Genomic DNA, 21,163 nt, shown 5'->3' with positions numbered 1-21,163 from the left:
GATCCTGGAGTATGCCCCTCGCTCTTGGCCTCACAAGCAGGCTGCCTGGTGCTGGATTTGGATAAGGCTTTTGATAGACTGGATTGGGCCTTTCTATTCTACGTGCTGCTGTGTTATGGCCTGGAAAAGTTATTTATTAAGATGGTAAAAACCTCTTTACAACTTGCCACTTGCCACAGTGAATATGGGCGCCATTATCTCAGACACATCTCAGACAGGAGCACTGGTCAGGACTGCCTACCTTCTCTGTTGCTCTTTTCACTGGCAATAAAAGCTCTGGCGCTTGCCCTCTGCACACACGGTCAGACTGGGGAGGTACCACTAGGCGATTTTGTACACTCGGTTTCATTGTACACGTATAAGGATATCCATGTTATTCTGGCTGAAGTCACCTTAACTTTTGACAGCTTTTCCGTCCTTTCAGGCCTTAAGGTAACTTGGGCCAAATCCTGTCTTTTCCCATTTACCAGCATGACTCTGGACCCTTCCTCTTACCTCAATGGAGTGTGACTGACAACGCAACCTACCTTGTTTCACAATCTGGGTATTATTGTTTTCCACACATCTCCTGACTTTTTTGACGGAAACTTCACCCAAACTGTGTTGTCGTTACGGGCACAGGTGGGATTTTGGAGGTCACTGCCACTCTGGGTGGCAGGTTGCATAGCGCTCATTAAAATGGTCATGTTGCCTGGTCTGGTATACTATTATACCAATCTACCCTTCAGTATTACAAACTCTTCTTCCGATCCATTAAGACAGGGTAAGGGAGTTTATTTGGCACAACACTCGTTGTAAGGTGGCGCTGCACAAGCTTTATTTGCTTATGAATGGGGGTGGGTTTGCAGTCTCAAAATCTGAGCACTATTACGTTGTCTCCCATCTCCAATGGGTGGTCCGATGACTGGTAGGCCTCCAAACTGCTGCCCCTGTCTCTCTCGCCTGGAGCTTACCTAGCATTCTCTATTTGTTTCACCCCCTGTTCCAGGGTGAAGCTGCCTCTCCTCACTCTCCTGCGAGTTGTGTATCATTGTTACAAACAGAGATTCTTTCCCTCTAAGGCAGCAAACCCTGATGCCCGGCCCTAGCATTACTTGCCACACCGAGGGAAGGCTACGTCACCTCCCTGGCTTAAATAGCCCTAGGCATGAAATAGGATGCCACGCACTGGATGACCTATACTGTTAGGGTACTCTCATCCCTCAAGAGTCTCTGATTGAGGAACAGAGTCTGCCTCCTGGTCATTTCCTCCTCTATAACTCTCTAATAGGAGTGCTCAGGACAGATGGGGGAACATGACGCGAGAGCACCAGATACACCTTACTGTTCAGTAACTCCATATAATGGGAATGTGGAGACATTTAACACGTTACCTCGCTGAATCCCTGCGCATACATGCAGTGAAACTGCTCACCCCCCTGCACCGACATTAGGAGACAGACCCTGCCCGCCCATGCACTGACAAGGAATGGAACACTACACTAAGAGGCCTGTTCAGGTCCAACGTAATGCCTGCTTTTGTCTCATCCAGTATTACATACTTTATAGAGCCTACCTTACTGCAACGAAGATTAATCGCTATTCTCATGGCACGGATGCCGGCTGCTCCCGCTGCTCGATGCAGACTTTCTGCGCATGCTGTGAGCCTGTCCATCCCTTGACCAGTATTGGCGAGGTGTTTTATCACATTTATCGACTTGCACATGGCACACCTCACTACACACATGGGAGGATTGCTCATTAGACCTACACTGACTCAATTGAAAACATTAAGCCACTAACCGATTCCTTGACCTAGGCCTTCTTTTAGCCAAACGCTTCATTACCCTGCCATGATCACTGCCTGGGAATGATCCATGACTACATGGGTTCAAGTGGAAAGCGTTGCCCTATACAGAGAATGCATGAAGGGACCACACCCCTGCCGCCAGTTGGAACGCTATCCTGGTTGATTTCCAGGCTGTTCTGCTGCATGCGGTCGAGCCCCCTGAACACTCACTAGCCGCCATCGCAGACGTTGTTTCTCTGGAAGCATGTTAGTCACAAAATATATTGAATGCCCCGCACTGACCGTTAATTTATCCTATTTGGGATCTCTTTCAACTGATACAAAGCAGAAATGAGACGCACGTTTGATTATTGCAAGGGTGTAGGCCAAGTTCCTTGTTTGTTGTTCATTATTCTTTATTTAACCTTCTAATTTGCCTGAAATCTACTCCCTTTGTTGCACATGCTTGGACAATTTGTTCCACAGCTGAGCATTGTTACCGACACAATGCAAGACTTTTCATGGCCTCATAAAATGCATCATTCTAAAAGTACTGACCTGCTCTTTATCATATGCATTGTTGTATTTGACTATCAGTCATTCTTACAACTATCAGTCATTTTTACACAGCAGTAATGCTGTGATGGGATGTTTGTGCTAAAGTATACAGTGGTGGCCGGTACGTGCTGGCGGGATGGAGGAGGGATGTACGGGGGCTGGAGGGGGGGAGAATACACCCACCTGATTGCGCGTCTCTCCTCCATCTCTCCCACGTCGTGTCTCCTCAGCGCGTCTTCAAAGAAAGCACCCAGGCTCCCCTAAGCCAATCACAAAGCTTTGCAGTGTTGATTGGTCTGAGCGCCGTAGTTCGCCCTTCAGATTGGGACAGGGAGCCTGGGCATGTTCTCCACCCAGGCTTTATTGCAGCCTGTGTGGAGATTATTGCAGCCTGTGTGGAGATCATGCAGGGTGTTTAGGGCGGATCCCCTGGAAGCAAAGAGAATGATACGTTACTTACCTGTAATCTTAGTTCTCTTTCAGGGGTATACTCATCAAAGGCATAAGCACTTAAAGTCCAGCCCAGTTGCGGGATCCTGGGGCATATATATAATACATAAATATATGTCTGTATACATATACACAAAAACTTAAAAATATACACATATATGCATATAAATATACATATACATGCAGCCGAAACCACCAAAATAGGCTAAAATGCCAAGATTTCATTGGATTTTAAATAAACATATATCTATTTATCATTCCTGTAACATAGAACATGCACGCTTTCACTATTTAAACATAGCCTTTATTTTCAATGAAAAACGCAAAGTAATAGAAGGCATGTAAGCCTATAGGTAGCATAGAGAAACCATAACAGAATAGCACTGGTGCCATGCCTTTAGGGCTTCCAAGACCTCCATTTTCCCATCATGCCTAACAGGTGACAGTCAGGTCAGGTATTTTTTTACGGCGTACCATCATGTGTAGTGATAAAATGGAAGAAGAGTGCTGCTGTAAATGGTATTCATCCGGGGAGGTGGGTGGGTTGCTTATGACTTTGATGACTATACTCCTGGAAGAGAACTAGGATTACAGGTATGTAAACATATCCTTCTCTTTCAGGGGATACTCATCAATAGTCAAAAGCACTGAATAGAATAGCAAGTCCATCCCCAGAACACCAGAACAGTTAATACACTCTAAGGATAATTTACCCAAACAGGTTCCTTAAGGAGGCTTGCCCAAACTGGGCATTCGCCTGAGTGTCAGAATCTAAGCAATAGTGGCGAGCAAAGGTGTGTACCGATCACAATGTGGCAGCTTTACAGATTTCTGCAATCGGTACATTTCCTAGAAGGGCTGTAGTGGAGACCTCTCCCCTGGTGGAATGGGCCTTCGGTCTACCATAGAGTTATTTGTTAGCTAACTGGTAAGAGAAGTAAATGCAAGAGACTATCCATCTACAGTGCCAGCATGCTGAACCTCTCCTTGCGGATACATTTGCTTAAAAGACTCAAGTCGAGTACGGGTCAATACTCCCGGGTTGGACCCTGATTTAGCACCTAGAAGTAGCAGGAGTAAATTCCCCGCCATTGTTGGGACAAGGGAACTTTTTCTATGGCTTCTTTTTGCAGCAGAATAGTTACCTCCACCTGAAGTACGTTGTATTGATGTACAGATATTCTCTGAGGTGAAACTGTCGGAGGTGGTGACTTGAATCTGATTAAGCAACCATTCAGCACAATATTGAACACCCACTTGTCTTTTGTTGTTTTTTGCCACTCGTCCAGGTGTGCCATGATACTTAGCTCCACCGAAGTGGGAAACAAGGATGGGGGAAACAGATGTTCATGCTTTGCCAGTGGTTTAGTCAAAGAGACTGTTGGTCTGGAAGCTCGTCTTCCTCGTCCCAGCTGACATTGATGGCAGTGCAAACTGGGTTGATGTTGTAGCTGTGTTGTCCAGTGAGGGGTTTGAACCCTCTCCTAAAAATGATGATGGTCGAGAGGTCAGTATTGGCGCCAGAATTCTTTGCGTTTCTCCGGACCGACTGAAGGGGAGGTTTATGATCCTGCGCTGAGCTACTGGTTTGAGGCCAGTGAGTCAAAGCCAGGAGGACTATCTAGCACAGATACCATGGGATTACCCATGGGCTGCTAGGTCCGAAGCATCAGCTGCAGCATTGGTAACCTGATTAGCTACCAAGTCGCTCTCTTGGAGAATTTCCTGGAAATCTTGTTGTTCTTCCTTGGGTAGTTTCTCTGTGAATCTAGATAGGGAGTCCCAAAGGGCCCTGTCATATTTTCCTAAAAGTGCAGAGGCACTGGCAACTTTCATACAAGCAGCAGAGGTAATGCACATCCTTTTTTCCAGAGAGTCCATTTGTTTACAGGAAGCTCCTGGATGCACCTTTCTGACCGCTGCCACTATGACTGAATTCCGGGGTGGATCTGCTCTTAGAAAAAGTGGGTCATGATCTGGAGCTTTATATTTTTTTGTAATGTGCGGTGGTGCAGACTCTAATGCGGCTGGTGTTAGAAATCTTTATAGAGCTGGTTCAATCAGATCAGGGACCAGTGGAAGCATAGGTCTTGCAGAAGACCTGTGATGCAGTGTCTTCAATATAATAGATGCAATGTAGTTGATGTAGGCATCTCAATGTTCAATTTAGTTTTACCTCTACTCAGGATCTCATTGAAAGTGACAATATCATCAACTGGAGATACTCTGGCAGAAGGAGTTGCCGACAAAGTAGGCGAATAGTTACAAACAGATGGTCTAGATGTGTCTGTGGATCAACAGTGCGATCTACGCTTGTGGCTTCGAAATTGGGACCAATGAGAATAGCAAGAATGAGAAGAACGCCTGAGAGGTGTTCCGGAAAGTGATCTTCTTGTCGAGGGAGACCTTGTTCTCCTACTAGACCCTTGAGGAGACCTAGTATCAGTTGTCTTTGGAGAAGGTGTACCAACTAGATCCTAGAAATCCGTTCCTGGACTTCTATGCGGAACACTCCACTCCTTAATGCTTTGGAGCCAGTGCGGCAAAAGATTAACTGGTGGTGTCTATCTTTCTGAAATCAGAGATCCCTCTGGCATAATCTGAACAATTCCGATGCCTGGGGAGGATGATGACTCTCTCGACATCGACCGTCTAGATCTCGCGACTGATCTGCGCCCTCAGGTTACTTGTATTTCTGTCAACGGCGAGGGGTACCTCAACGCCGTAATAACTGTACGCTGCAAGGTACTCGGTATGCTGCAGGGTCTATAAATGGCAAACTAGCTGCCCGCTGCTGGTTTTGTCTCTTTGCCAGTGGTGAGAGGTGTGGAGATTTAAGCCTCGACATCGGGCCCCTCGACGATGACTCTCTCTGACTCTACATCGGTGATACCGACTGCGATGATCTCAACACCAACTGTCTATATCTTGTATCTTGACAGCGGAGTTCTCATTGGTGACATTCTACATCCGGGCAATGACAAGGATCTCAACACGAACATCCATGCTTCGACATTGGGGAAGTTCTCGAGTTTGCCCGTTGCTGTTCCTAGGTTGTCACCGCCTAGAGTGGCGGAGAAGCTTGCGACGCCGACCCAATCAGGCATACTGATGTCGACTAACATTTTGTTGTCTGAAGTGAAGATCTATGAACTTCTGCACCTGGCCTCAAAGTAGTCAGTCTAAACATTGAGTTTGTTTTCATCGACGTAGGTGGTGCTAATTGTCTCGACGGCACCTTCTCCTTCAACTGTGATGCATTCTGAAGAGGCCTTTCTGGCGTAGATCTTGACGCCGTCGGGGAACAAATAGGTATTTGTAGCAACATCGACCTCCTTTCTGGCGAAGGCGAAGCCGTGTGATGCTTTCTGTTCTGCCCCTGTGCTTGGATCTTTTATGAGAGGAGGGCTCTTCGAAAGGTTGATGGATGCTTCCAAGGCCACTTGTGGATCTCACCTTTCCTCTCTCCTGCAAGGCATGTAGCTTAATCATCTCTCTGTCACACAGAGTCCTCTTGGAAATTTGCTGGCAGTAATAGCACTTGCCTGGCTGTGGGATGATGTCAAACACACAATACAGACTTGCTGTAGGTCAGATTTAGCCATATTTCTCCCACATGGAGGACAGTTATTGAACAAAGCCGGCATTTCTGACTAATTAAATGTACCAAATAGTCGGAAAACAAGGTAAATGCCTAGCCAGCAGCAAAAGACGTTGAGTGAAGTCAAGAAAAAAGCTTCTAGTAAACAATTTGTGACAGAAAAGTCAAAGACCGACAAGCTCAATGCCCCAGGATCCTCACATAAGGAGGCGGAAAAAGAGAACTGGCCTAACTTTCACCTGTGGAGCATGATGGGAGCATGGCGGTCTTGGAGGTCTAAAAGGCATGGCACCAGTTTTATTATGATATGGCTTCTCTATGCAGCCTATGGGCTAACATGCCTGCTATTACTTTACCTTTTTCTTTGAAAATAAAGGCAATATTAAAACAGTGCGTGCATGCATGTTCTATGTTACGGAAATGCTAAATATATATGTGTTTATTTTAAATGAAAAATGAAATGTAGGCATTTAGGCTGCATGCATATGTATGTTTATATACATATACATGTATGTTTGAGGGTTCTTTGTACTTTTAAGTTTTTAAACATACATATATGTATATGCATTTGTGTATGCTCCAGGATGCCGCACGTGGGCAGAACTTTTCAGTGCTTATGACTTTGATGAGTAGTCCCCAGGAAGAGAAACATAGTGCCTACAATTCACGCATGAACAAATTACTTACCTCCAGTAATGATTTTTCTACTGGATACTCTAATCTACTTGCAGATTTGTCACTTTTGAATCTTTGCAAAATGGATGCTGAACATTGAAGTAGCTGCGGTCTGGGACATGGTGCCCCATATCTTTCTTAGCCTGTTATTTAACCCTGGATCCAACATCACGGACCTTTAAAAGGTGCCACCCTGGTGTGCAGTAGTCAGTTCCTCATCCTTATTCCATGCCCTCAGAGGTGGAGATGAGTCCGTTTAAATTACTATAAATCATACTGCCTGTGCTGTTGGACACTGGGTGTAAGAATATCAAAGATCAAGCCCGGCTTCGGCCACTCCTTCTATGGGCGCGTATTTGGAGGGGTGAAGAGTTAAAATCATATGCTGATGGGCTGGCAGAGATAATGAGATTGGGCGGTTGGGCAAAGATCAAGTGGTTGAGAGACACGAAAAAACTTTTGGAGGATATTGGGCTTGGGGACTGTTGGTCATCAAGAACGGCTCCACCAAAAGATGTTTTGAAAAGACTCTACTGGAAATGGGTAGCGGACCAGCTAGTGACAAATTCTAGACATTGTTATTGTTATTGTTATTATGGGCTTGTATAGCGCCAACTCACCGGCAGGTCTCAAGGCGCTTTGACCACAAAACATAACGGCCTAATCAACATCATGGAATGGAGAGGCTAAACTAAGTTCAGCGCTGCCCTAAACAGAATGGTCTTTAGGGTCTTTCTGAAATGGAGCCTATTTCCATCCTTACGAAGGGCTTCAGGTAGTTTGTTCCAAATCCTCAGCAGCAAAACTGAAAAGGCTCTGCCACCTTTTGTGGCTAATTTAAACCGGGGACACACCAGCAGTTGAGCCTCAGAGGACCTTAGCCTTCTTTCAGGTCGATAGATCTCCAGCCTTTCCTTAACATATGCAGGGGCTTGACCATAAATAGATTCATGGGCTATGCAGAGACTTTTGAAAACATACCTTTGTGTCACTGGCAGCCAGTGAAGATTCTGTAGCAACGGAGAAGCATGAGATTTCCGTGGGAGTTTAAAAATAAGTCTTGCTGCATCATTTTGAACCACCTGCAATCTGTTAGTTAGTGTCTTTGGTAGGCCCAGATAAAGAACGTTCCCGTAGTCCAGTCTCGAGAGTATAGTGGCCGAGACTACGGTACGGAGCATAGACTGGGACAAAAGTGGGACTAATTTACGTAGTTGTCTTATGAGACCATTGCAGACTCCTACCACGGTAGAGACTTGGCTCTTCATTGATAGAGCGCTATCTATCTTGATGCCAAGGCTTTTTACCGAATCGGCTGGTTTAGGGGTAGAGCCCAATTCCTGAGGCCAATACAGGTCACTCCACGGGGGAGCAAGTAGATGAAACTATCAGCACCTCAGTTTTCTCAGGATTAATCTTCAGGAGGTTACTTGACATCCATTTAACTGTATATCTAAGTACCTCCTGTGCTTGTAGCTGGGCCAGTTCAGTGTCCTCCATGCTTAATAGTAACTGAGTATCGTCCGCGTAATTAAATACGCGGCAACCCATCTCGGTCAGAGTTTTTATTAAGGGTTGTAGATACAGGTTAAATAGGAGGGGAGACAATGCAGAGCCCTGAGGGACCCCACAAGTAAGTTCTCCCACTCCTGAAACCATATCTCCCAGCTGAATTCTCTGGGTTCTCCCCAACAAAAAGGATTCCAACCAATGATATGCTGAGTCTCGAAACCCTAAGCCAGCCAGCCTGTCCAAGAGTAAGGGATGGCTGACAGTATCAAACGCTGTTGACATAGTAAATCTACAGCTGCCTTTTTAATAATTAAAGATGTTGTAGTCTACGAACCATATCTGGACTTAATTACCCTGGCAACTGATCGAGCACTGTATTTTAAATTTAGAGTGGGCTCCCTTCCAGTTGGTGCCCTGGTGTCTAAGTGGAAATCGGGTGTCCACACGTCCCCCTTTTGCGCCTGTTGCACCACGAGGACAGAGTCCATACCGCACATATTGTTTGAATGCCCGGACTATGCTAAACCCAGGGGCTTTTGGCTCAAACCCCTTTGTCGCAATATGGGCACGCGTAGCCATCTGGTAGCTCTTCGCATCCTTATGACGGACACTTCACCTCCTATTGTTTGTGGTGTAGCCACATTTTTAAAACATTTTTGGCTGATTCGCTGCAAGAGATTGTCAATAGCGGTTTAATTCGTTTTTTAGTTAATTTATTCTGATATTTCATGTCTTTTTATCTTTTTTAACTGTACATTCAATACTGCTCTTAAAATGTATTTTTCCAGTTTTCTTAAAAATGCTGTATTTGTGTACGCTTTCAAGATATCTTGCATATCGAATAAAAGCTTCAACCAACCAACCATAAATCATACTGTTCAAAAAATAGCTTGGTCCCTTATTAACAACTGTAAAACCAATCCTTAAAAAAGGGAGGTGGACTATATTGATGAGGAATATGATTTTAGAGCATCCACCAGAAAGATCTTTACAAAAGATAACTAACCTTTTCATCTGATTAATATATCTACCTGCAGATTCCTCACCACTTCAATCAATAGCAAGTGTACCTTCCATGAGATGGGTGTGGGGTGATGGTTAAATCAAAATTTTCTGCAATATCGACCTGACAAAAATGGCCATATTGGCAGACTTCATAGTAAAGACAGTAATGACTGGTAAAAGTGTGAACTGAAGCCAATGTTGCACCATAGCCAATATACAAAATGGGAACACCTCAAAACAGCACTGAAGAGCTGGACTTTGCCCTGGTGGAATTGGCTCAGATGCCCTCAGGGGGATCCTTCTTGAAGAACACATAGCAGATCTTGATGCACAGGACAAGCCAGTTGAGTGGGAAAGTCACCACTTCTGAATTTGCCTTTCCCTTCTTGGAACTGGCATAGCCTTAGAAACCAAACTATTTCAACCACCATTACATAGTAGTGTATAGGATATATTTTCAATGAAAGTTTCAATCAAAATACATTTCAAACTATTTCTGTTCACTTTTAAACACCTAGATTCAATTCTATCTTGCAAAACATTGTGAAATGGATCGTTTTACAATACCATTTATTTTAGTAACTAAATACAAACTTTCTTAATACTGATTTTACATTTTCATATTTATAGTATACACTCATACATAAATGAACTGAACATTCTGAAATATGTATATTTACCAGTTCACCACTATGAGGGTCATAGAACCTTTCCAATAGTTGAACTGAAGTACTTTTTCCACAGCCACTGCTGCCTACGAGAGCCAATGTTTGTCCCTTCTTTACTTTCACATTCAGCCCTTGAAGAACTTGCACATCAGGTCGAGTTGGATAATTAAACATGACATTTTTGAATGCCACATTGCCATCAAACATCTCCTGTGAGTGAATTAATAAAATACATTGTCAAACAATTGAAGCATATACATGCATCAAATTCAATAGTCTTAAGCAATACTGCTTAGAAAGAGATGCCAAAACCTTGCTATTTGATGAGGTAAAAGAGTAGAAGAAACCGAGAACAATGATTATGTTTATTTGGGTGCTAAAGAGTAAATAAACCAAATACTTAATCATATGAAATAAAAAAGCTACCAACATCTATTTGTGGGTTGCATATAATCAAAAACAATTCAGTTTTGTAATACTAAAAAGAAGGTGTATATAAATGGATTGGATATAATCTCAGAATACAAGGATTTTGTGCATTGTCTGCTGCAACAATATATGTTGAATTTCTATGTAAAATGTTTAATGCTGATCTCCTATACTATGTAAGTGGTGTCCTACATTGTTATCTGTACAGCCAGCTAGTGTCAATTTAGTGAATTCATTAATTATGAATGCTATTTAAATACATTAAAGATTTACACAGTTACATTTCTTAAACAGGCATGTAATAAACCTGTGAAATCAACAGCTCTGTAGTAATACTGCTCAATCAAGTCCTCAAATGTCTTCAAAATAGTTTTATACATTTGCGGGTCTTACTGGATTTCTATTAGACAAGTAATTGTTATCAGCCAAATCTATGGATATAAAAAGAAATCTGATAATTGTAACATTTGAGCTCCCAAACTATCGACAATACAGTGCACTTTATTTACGTCTCACTTCCATTCTATGCCAGTCATCTTAGCGTAAGACTTCAGAAATAAAATGATTGATCATTTAGAGAGTGGATGAACAGCTATTGAACTGATATAATTTGTCTTGCTATAGTATTCTAAACTTATATGAAAAAGGTTAACTTTAAAATGCAGTCTAGTGCCTCACTGGGACAAGCAATGTGAGTGACACTGAATGGGAATTTTAGGTAATTAAGGGAAGGAAAATAATCACTCACAAGAAATAATGAAGTTAAAGTTAAAAACAAACTATTAAAGAAAAGTTCATTTTAATAACAGTGGATTGGCAGGTAAAACAGAAAACTTCAGTTTAGACTGAAAAGCAAAAAAAAAACCTCAAAATGTACCATAAATAAAATAACTTACAGGCTTTGTTCCCTCCTCACTGAAACTGTCAATGCGGGGTACTCTCTCAAACAGCATGAACATGTGAGATGCTGACATCTTAGCTTTAGCATAGTCTGGGGCAAAGGAACTAGTCTGCCCCAATGCCATAGCACCAAACACAATGGCTGAAAACACACTGAGAGAAAAGAGACAAAAATAGACCCCTGTGTAAAAACTGCGATGCAGGTGTTCTAATCAATGATGAGGTTACACAAAATGAAAGAATGCATACTGAAACATGAGGACGAACAGTTGGGTGAAAAGGTAGATAATATATAAAAGAACACACTGAATAGCATATTGAGAGCATGATTACGACTTTGGTTGTCCTACAGCAGGGTGGCAATGAGCCGTCTGCTGTAGGACCACCAAAGCTGAGGTGCCACTGGCTGCCAGATTAGGAGTTAAATCCTGGTCTGGCTGGAGGTCCTTCAGTGGTCTGAGGGCAGCTGCTGTTAGGCTCATTGAAAAGCCTGACATGCAAGACGTCACCGTCAGATCACCAACTGCACCTTCCTGCATGGTGTGGCATACATGCCACACCATGCAGAAGAAAACAAGTTACTTACCTGTAACTTTGGTTCCCCAGTATTGGTAACTTTCATAGATTCCCATGCTTTGTATCATTCCCCGTCGTCGGAATGGGAGCCTCGGTAGTATAAAAAACCATAGAAACAAAAGAGACAAATAGGCCTAGGCCTCATCTCATTTTGTATCCTATCACCCTCTTTTTATAAAAGAGACCAAACTTTTGCCAGGACCAATCAGAGCAGCCTCACCCCATAGAACCTTCCTGAAAGAGCTCAGAGCCTCAGATTTTCGTAGCCGTTGTGCAAACCGCCACTATCTCTGCCAAAAGACCGAGCTTTCCCAGGGGAGGAGGGTGGGCGCATGGGAATCTTTGAAAGTTACCAATACTGGGGAACCAAAGTTACAGGTAAGTAACTTGTTTTCTTGCCCCAGTATTGGAACTTTCATAGATTCCCATGCTTTGTATCAGAGTAGCTATCAGTAAATCACCAAGAACACATTTTGTCAATACATGGCATCACATTACCATATCAGCAATACATATATCATAGTAAAACAAACAAAATGTGCTCACCAGGATGGAGGGATTGTAGGGAAAGCTCACCTCTCAATGAAAAAGATTCCGCAGGACTGCCTGACCAACAGCCGCGTCGTCTCGTCCTGCAGACTCCAGGCAGTAGTGTTTCGTGAAGGTATGAGTACTGCTCCACGTTGCTGCCCTGCATATGTCCTTAATGGGGACTCCCGAGAAGAGAGCCACAGACAATGCCACCGACCTTGTGGAATGTGCACAGACTTTTCTGTCCAGTGGCTTGCCTGCTTCCTGATGACAGAATTGAATCGCACTGGAGATCTAGCGGGAAATACCACTCTTTGCCAAAGGAAACCCCTTCTGTGGTGCGCTGTAGGCCACAAGCAACTGGGTTGATTTCCGAAAGGGACGTGTGCGCTCTAAGTAAAATTTTAAGCATCTCTGAACGTCCAAAGAATGTAGCGTGCGTTCCGAAGCCGTAGAAGGGTGCGGAAAGAAAGATTTCAAAATCAAAGGTTCATTCAAGTGGAACTCAGATGGCACCTTAGGAATAAACTTCGGATTGGTGCGAAGAATAGGAACATCCTTTTTAAACTGCAGGAATGGATGCACTATGGAGAGTGCTTGAAGCTCACTCACTCTTCTCGCTGATGTTAGAGCTAAGAGGAGGGCAAGTTTCCAAGACAGGAACTTCAAATCCGCCTTGTGCACAGGTTCAAACGGCGCTTTCATGAGTTAGGCCAAGACAAGGTTGAGCTGCCAAACTGGTGGAGGAGGACGAACTGGAGGATACATCGGGAACAAGCCCTTTAAGAATTGTTTAACAATCCTAGAGGACCATAAAGAAGGACCTGAAGGACTGCGTCGAAACCTTGATATGGCTGCAAGATGTACCTTCACAGATGACTGTGCCAAGCCAGACTTAGCCAAAGATAGTAAATATGGCAACAATTGATGAGGTAGGGACTTGTAAGGATGGAGACCTTGACGTTGACACCACAAGCAGAATCTCTTCCATTTTGCTTTGTAAGTTTTATTGGTACTTGGTGCTCGGGCCTGAAACAAAACCTCTCTACATTCCTGGGAGAGTGTTAGATGACGGAACTCTCTGTGCTCAGGAGCCACGCTGTCAAGTCGAGCGATTTCGGATCCGGATGGTAAACCTGCCCCTGACTCCTTGACAACAGAGACGGAATGGGTTGTAAGCGAATTGGAGGAGCTTGGGAAAGCCTCAGAAGTTCTGTGTACCAGAATTGTCTGGGCCATGCTGGAGCAATTAGAATCATTTTGCAAGGCTCTGCCTTCATTTTCCTGAGAACTCAAGGAATGAGGGGAATGGGAGGAAAAGCGTAAAAGAATGTACTGTACCAGGCCATCGAAAGAGCGTTCCCCAGGGACCCCTGATGGTGAACTTTGCTTGCGTAAAACCGGCATTTGGCGTTCACCGGAGAAGCAAACAGGTCGATGGATGGCGTCCCCCAAACCAAGAACACCTCCTCAAGAATGGACTGATTTAATTCCCACTCGTGAGTCACTTCTGTCTGTCGACTCAAGGCATCCGCCTTGACGTTGAGCGAGCCCGCCAGGTGTTCGGCTCTCAGAGTGATGTTGTGTAGAACCGCATAATCCCAGATCCGTTGAGCCTCTGTGGACAGGGTTTGCGATCTGGTACCCCCTTGCTTGTTGACGTAGTGCATGACCGTCGTATTGTCCGTCCGGACCAGCACTGTATGGTTGCGAACTCTGGGAAGGAAAGCCTGCAACGCCAACCGAATGGCCGTCAGGTCCAGGAAATTGATATGGCACTGGCGCTGCTCTGGACTCCAGTGTCCACTGACTTGAAGCTCTCGGAGCGCTGCACCCCAGCCTTCCAACGAGGCGTCCGTGGTCATGATCATGGGTGAAGGTGAAATCCTGGGCGTGGCTACGCGCGCAATGGCGGAGGACGCGTTAGGGTAGAGCTCCGAGCCGAGCTCCCCTTCCCTGGGCCAGTTCTCCGCCAAATTTGCCCGAAGCCGCCTGTAACTTCAAGCGGACCCTCACGGAGCGGTAATCGGCACCTGGGCCGACTTTGTCTGTGGAGACCCGGCGCGGCTGACACCGGTCTTTCCTGCGGCCCGCCTGCGGGGCCGGCGACTCCCGGACCGGCGGGAAGACCACGAGAGGCCGCGGCTCGGGCCTGCCAAGTAGGCCCCGATAACCGAGCGACGGCCCGGACAGAGGCGGACCCCCCGGAGAACGCAGCTACGACACGGAGGACCCCTAGCTGCCGGAGGCCGTACCCGGCGCGCTGCCGCCCACCTGCCAGGGGCCTGACCAGAAGGCGGTGCAGACACCGTACCACACCCGCCCCGCCACTGCGCTGCTGGGGGCCCGGAGGTGAGTCGCCACTGATTGGCTGTGAGGAGACGTGAGTGGTGGAGTTGTGACCCCGAGCTGGCGCCCGGTGACCCAGCGCGGCCTGCGACGATCCCTCCAGTAGCCCCCAGAGAGGACTGTGCCTTCCCCAACTGGCGGAGGAGACGCGGAGGCGTGGAATCCAGTATTGCCGAGTGGGCCCCTGCCTGCAGCTCGGCACGAACGCACCAATTTAGTGACAAACCAGGGAGACTGCTGGCTTGGCTGGTCAGACAGGAGGGTCGTACTGAACCGGTGTCCGCCATACAGACAGCGGTGGGAGAGGTAGTGTACACTCAAAGTGCAATACATGGGGCCTTTGTGCAGCATTACCAAGCCCTATACAGATCCCAGCTGCGAGTCTCGTCGGAAGCCATAACGGCCTACCTGGAGAACATCCCACTGCCATCCCTTACGGACGCACAGCGGGGAGACTTGGGGGCGCCTTTCACACCGGAAGAGATGCGCGAGGCTATCTTCGCCCTCTCCAATGGCAAATCACCGGGTCCAGATGGCCTACCTGCCGAATTTTTTAAAACCTGTTCAGATGCACTGATCCCGGAACTGCTTAAAATGTAAAATGCTGCGATAGAAGACTCGGCGCTTCCAGCCACGCTGAATGAGGCCAACCTGGTGTCGCTTTTGAAGCCAGGTAGGGACGGAATGACCATGGGCTCCTACAGACCGTTGGCTATGCTGAACACTGATTATAAAATCTTCACCTCTTTGCTGGCCCGACGCCTAGCTCTAGAGGTCCCGGCCCTGGTACATGCTGACCAAAATGGCTTTGGGCCGGTGAGGAGCACTTCGCGTAATATCCGCCGTCTCTCCCGCATACAGGACGCCGCCGTGACACACTGGCCGAGATTGGGTTGTCTGGTTCTCGACCTCGAGAAGGCCTTCGATTCGGTGGAATGGCCCTATCTGGGAGCGGTACTGGACAGATTTGGCCTGGGAGACGCATTCGAAGAGATGGTTGACCTGATCTATAAACAGCCCAGTGTCAGAGTGTGAACGGGCAATCTGCTCTCAGAGGCAGTGCGGGAGCGCAGAGGCACCCGACAGGGCTGCCCACTGTCGCCCCTACTCTTCTCGCTGGCTATCGAGCCCCTGGCTGCGATGCTGCGTACCCGGGGGGCGGATTGGGGGATCCCACTGGCTGATAGTACACACATAGTTTCGCTGTACGCGGACGACTTGCTTCTGTACGTACGAGACCTCACAGCGGTGCCGGACGACCTATCGGATATCTTCCGGACGTTTGAAACAGTATCGAGGCTTAAAGTCAATTGGGCAAAGTCCGGAGTGTACTCATTTAGCCAAGACACGCGGGAGTGCGACGTGCACCTGGGTGGAGTCAGGCTAACCTGGTATCCAATCACCTTTAAATATCTTGGAGTGCACATATATAGAGACGTGGAGAACATACTGGAGGGGAACCTGGGACGAGCCATGTCCTCTTTACGAGCCCAGATGGCTTTCTGGAAGACGCTGCCACTAAATGTACCGAGCAGGATTGCCTTAACTAAAATGATAAAAGGGACTGGGAAGGCTTGGGTCCTGTCACTATCCGGCCTGGACCTCTCTCAATCAAGTAAACAAACAAAGTGGCCGGACAGCTTGGGTTGAGATACTACTGTTCACAAACAATACATTCCATAAATGAAAACAACAAGTGGTCAAACAGAATGGAACACTGGCCTACTTGTTTATCATCTGCAAAAAGATACACAGTGCGTTTTTCACCAAGTGCTACAACGAATAGGAATTACACGAAAGCGCACTGTGTATCTTTTTGCAGATGATAAACAAGTAGGCCAGTGTTCCATTCTGTTTGACCACTTGTTTGTTTTATATCCAGGATTGGTGCCTCATAGATCATTTAATTTGAGGCATAGTACAGTTGTCTATGAAATTTACACTGTTTTGAACTTCATTGGTTGAAACCTGTATTGATTTGTATTGTTGTTTTCATTTATGGAATGTATTGTTTGTGAAATTCGTTAAATGTTTGGTTGTGTCTTTTGATGCTACAAAGAAAGCATTTTTCTAATCTTTTTATAAAATAAAAAAGTAATCTCAGACACATGTCTGCTCAACCTGGTAATTCATTGGACCAGGCATTGCAGTAGTATCTCAACCTTAACTAAAATGATAGCATTGCCTAGATTGCTCTATCACTTTGCTAACACCCTGCTCTACGTCCCCGCGAAGTTTTTCCGGGACCTTGAATCGATGATCCGTCACCTGATCTGGAACACGGGACGCCCCCGAGTGGCCCTGACGAAACTATACTCCCCAGTAACGGAGGGTGGGTTGGCGGTTCCTAATATGGAGCTGTACTATTTGGCGGCACAGCTACAATGGGTGACACACTGGCTGAGCAATGCGCATTTAGACGACACTGCCACCTCCACGTACATATGGACACACACACAGATATGCACGCTGTTCCATCCCTTGACCAAGGGACCGTGCCCACTGCCTCTACATGTAGCAGTGGCCCGCAAGTGTTTCCTCCGCAGTTTGAAATTGACCCGGGAAACCAAGCCATATGCGCCTGCGGTTCCTCTGCTGGGCACACCCAGAAGAGGTGGAGCAGTGACGATGCGCACACTAGAGAGCTGGAAGGAGGCTGGAGTGGAAACGATAGGCGACCTTTACGCGGACGGGGCTTTGCTCCCATTTGAGGAACTAGCAGAGGGCACGGGTCTACCGGCGGGACAATTCCTGACACATGCGTCTATCCTGAGGACATACACAGATTCCTGGGGAGATGTTCGGGAGGAGCCGCAGTTGCACCTTGCAATGCAGTATCTGCATGTGATGGGCAACGGTACTCACATCATACACTGGCTGGCACAGGCCCTCCTCCTGCACACACAACGATCCACACAGTCGATATGAGACAAATGGGCCACACACCGAGGGAGGGACTGGACGGATAAGGAATGGACCATGATCCTAGCTTGCCCTGTGAACATCCCGCGCAGCGCCCGCTTCCGAATCATCCAATTTTATATAATGCACCAGGCATACTTGTCCCTAGACAGGATCAACAAATACTTCATGATTGACACTGCTGCCTGTCCCAGATGCGACCTGATAGGCGCGGACATTTTGCACATGCTCTGGGACTGCCCCTCTCTGGCCACGTATTGGGGGGAGGTGACATCTCTCTTAACACACAGCGCTGGCCCGGGGTTACCGCACACTTGGGAGGCCTGCATACGGGTAACAACAGTTACAACGCAACTTTTACAACGGACTACTTTTACAACGCTACTATTACAACGCAGGATCTTTTACAACGACTGCCTTTACAACGCATGGCATTACATAGCAGATGCTATTACAACGCATGCCATTACAACGTAAGTATAGGTAAGTTTATCTTTTTTTAATCATTTATTTAATTTGGGTTTAGGGGTATAGGGGTATTTTAAGGGTTCAGGGCTAGGTTTAGGATATGGGGTAGAGGGGTATTTTTAGGTTTCAGGGCTAGGTATGGGTTTTGGGGTACAGGGGTATTTTTAGGTTTCAGGACTAGGTATGGGTTTTGGGGTACAGGGGTATTTTTAGGTTTCAGGGCTTGGTATGGGTTTTGGGGTACAGGGGTATTTTTAGGTTTCAGGGCTAGGTATGGGTTTTGGGGTACAGGGGTATTTTTAGGTTTCAGGGCTAGGTATGGGTTTTGGGGTACAGGGGTATTTTTAGGTTTCAGGGCTAGGTTTGGGTTTTGGGGTACAGGGGTATTTTTAGGTTTCAGGGCTAGGTTTGGGTTTTGGGGTACAGGGGTATTTTTAGGTTTCAGGGCTAGGTATGGGTTTTGGGGTACAGGGGTATTTTTAGGTTTAAGGGTAGGTATGGGTTTTGGGGTACAGGGGTATTTTTAGGTTTCAGGGCTAGGTATGGGTTTTGGGGTACAGGGGTATTTTTAGGTTTCAGGGCTAGGTTTGGGTTTTGGGGTACAGGGGTATTTTTAGGTTTCAGGGCTAGGTTTGGGTTTTGGGGTACAGGGGTATTTTTGGGTTTCAGGGCTAGATTTGGGTTTTGGGGTACAGGGGTATTTTTAGGTTTCAGGGCTAGGTTTGGGTTTTTGGGGTACAGGGGTATTTTTAGGTTTCAGGGCTAGGTTTGGGTTTTGGGGTACAGGGGTATTTTAAGGGTTCAGGGCTAGGTTTGGGTTTTGGGGTACGGGGTATTTTTAGGTTTCAGGGCTAGGTATGGGTTTTGGGATACAGGGGTATTTTAAGGGTTCAGGGCTAGGTTTGGGTTTTGGGGTACGGGGTATTTTAAGGGTTCATTTAAAAAAAATAACTTAACAAAAATTACTTAAATTAATAAAATTAAATTAATAAATTTAATTATTATTACTTATTATATATTTAAAAATGATATACTTACCTATACTTACGTTGTAATTGCATGCGTTGTAATAGCATCTGCTATGTAATGACATGCGTTGTAAAGGTAGTCGTTGTAAATGATCCTGCGTTGTAAAATTCGCATTGTAATGGTATACGATGTAAAAGTTCCCGTTGTAACGTCATACATCCCCTGCATACTGGGTCTGTATAGAAGAAATAAGCCAAACAAGACTCACGCCAGGTTCTGGGATCTAGGCCTCATCACGGCCAAGCGGTTAATCACTAAACATTGGAAAAAGCGTGAGCCGCCACTCCCCAAATACTGGTGTGCTTCCTTCACCAATTGGGCTAGGGCAGAAAGTGTGGCTCTACATCGGGAGGAGGTTGCGGGCTTGAGGCAGGTTCCAATTGCGCAGATCTGGGATGGTTTTGTGGGTTCCCTCCAAAAAGAAGGTGCGACCAGGGGATTCATATAGGGATCAACGAGAGCGAGATGACACAGACGGAACAGGTGAGGATACAATGGGCGCACGGACGGAGCTTTCCCACCCCCTATAGAAAAAACACGTTCGGAGCGCTGGATGTGAGGCATATCTAGATTAACAGAGGTTTGCCACCTCCCCGACTGCCCAAGGGGCTGGCACCTGCGCCCATAACACGTCCGACACACTAACCAGTGGGCTGGATAGTTGTCTACCTGCAAACGCAGTGCCACCAAGACGGCCCACCACAGTGCCTTCCTGACCACCATTCACAGCGACACTCTCTTGCACACACTCTCCCTCCCCACCCCCCCCCCCCCCCCCCCTCCACTCCCGTATAACCACCCCCCGTTTGACTGTACTGGATACTTGCCCTTCATATATAGATCATGAACCTGGAGGCATACACGCACACCGAATCAGACATTAGGACCGATGAGGGTCACGTCTCTTCAGTAGACTGGCAAAACACACCACTACCCGTGCGACACGGTACACTATGAAGGGATGGAACGAGAGGCTCCGCTGTCCCTTAGTGGGCGGAACACCTCGTAGCAAGGGTTGACCACATACGAGTGTCAAATACACCTATACTATTGCCAAACACAGGAGGTCAACACACAATAATTAAAGGTTTCGGAAGAACGGCTGCTGACATGTTCCTTAATGATACAGCCGACAAAATGGGACACACCGATGAGCAATGTCCAGTTTACAGAGTTGAAATGTTTTCTAATGTTCAATAAAATAAGACGTCATGTGAAAGCATATTGTACATAGGAACACCGGCGGCGCGAAGGTTACAGTGAACGAACAGCGGCTTCAGGTGGCCGATGTGTGACTGCTTATCTGATAAATGCGCCTCTTTGTACACCACGGACATCCACGAGTTGCAGCCGGCCCTACGGGTTGTAGGCTATGCTATGTGTACTGCAATAGAAAATATTAATAAACGTCTTACAAAAAAAAAAAAAAAAATGGGTGAAGGTGAAATCCTGAACGTCCGACCTTGTGCGATATTGTCTTTTAGAAGCCACCATTCGCCCGCCTTTCTCATCGCCGATGTTACCAACACCTTGTCGTTGAATGACCCCTCTGTCTGGCGCCATTGCTTGTCTAGTTCTTCCTGCAGAGGACACATTCGCAGCCTGCAATGTGGTATCAATGGTATGCAGGATGACATCGACCCGAGAAGGGATTTGTATTGGCGGACTGTAAGGCATTTCTTGTGGCACAGTTGTCGAGCTGATACCAGCAACTTCTGCTGC

General features: G+C 46.3%; 1 protein-coding gene across 1 annotated transcript in view; it reads right to left on the bottom strand.

The window, feature by feature from the left end:
- Nucleotides 1–21,163, bottom strand: part of ABCB1 (ATP binding cassette subfamily B member 1) — a 562,371-nt gene that overhangs the window by 39,373 nt on the left and 501,835 nt on the right. The window contains exons 24-25 of the mRNA XM_078663595.1: nucleotides 11,563–11,719; nucleotides 10,250–10,447 (exon numbers count right to left, since the gene is read on the bottom strand). Coding sequence (XP_078519721.1) covers nucleotides 10,250–10,447; nucleotides 11,563–11,719 — 355 coding nt within the window. The remainder of the gene's footprint in view (nucleotides 1–10,249; nucleotides 10,448–11,562; nucleotides 11,720–21,163) is intronic.

The sequence above is a fragment of the Lissotriton helveticus genome, chromosome 10, assembly GCF_964261635.1.
Source record: "Lissotriton helveticus chromosome 10, aLisHel1.1, whole genome shotgun sequence".
NCBI classification, from domain to species: Eukaryota; Metazoa; Chordata; class Amphibia; order Caudata; family Salamandridae; genus Lissotriton; species Lissotriton helveticus.
The sequence above is the reverse complement of the archived record's forward strand: the minus strand, read 5'-3'. Positions and strand labels throughout refer to the sequence as shown.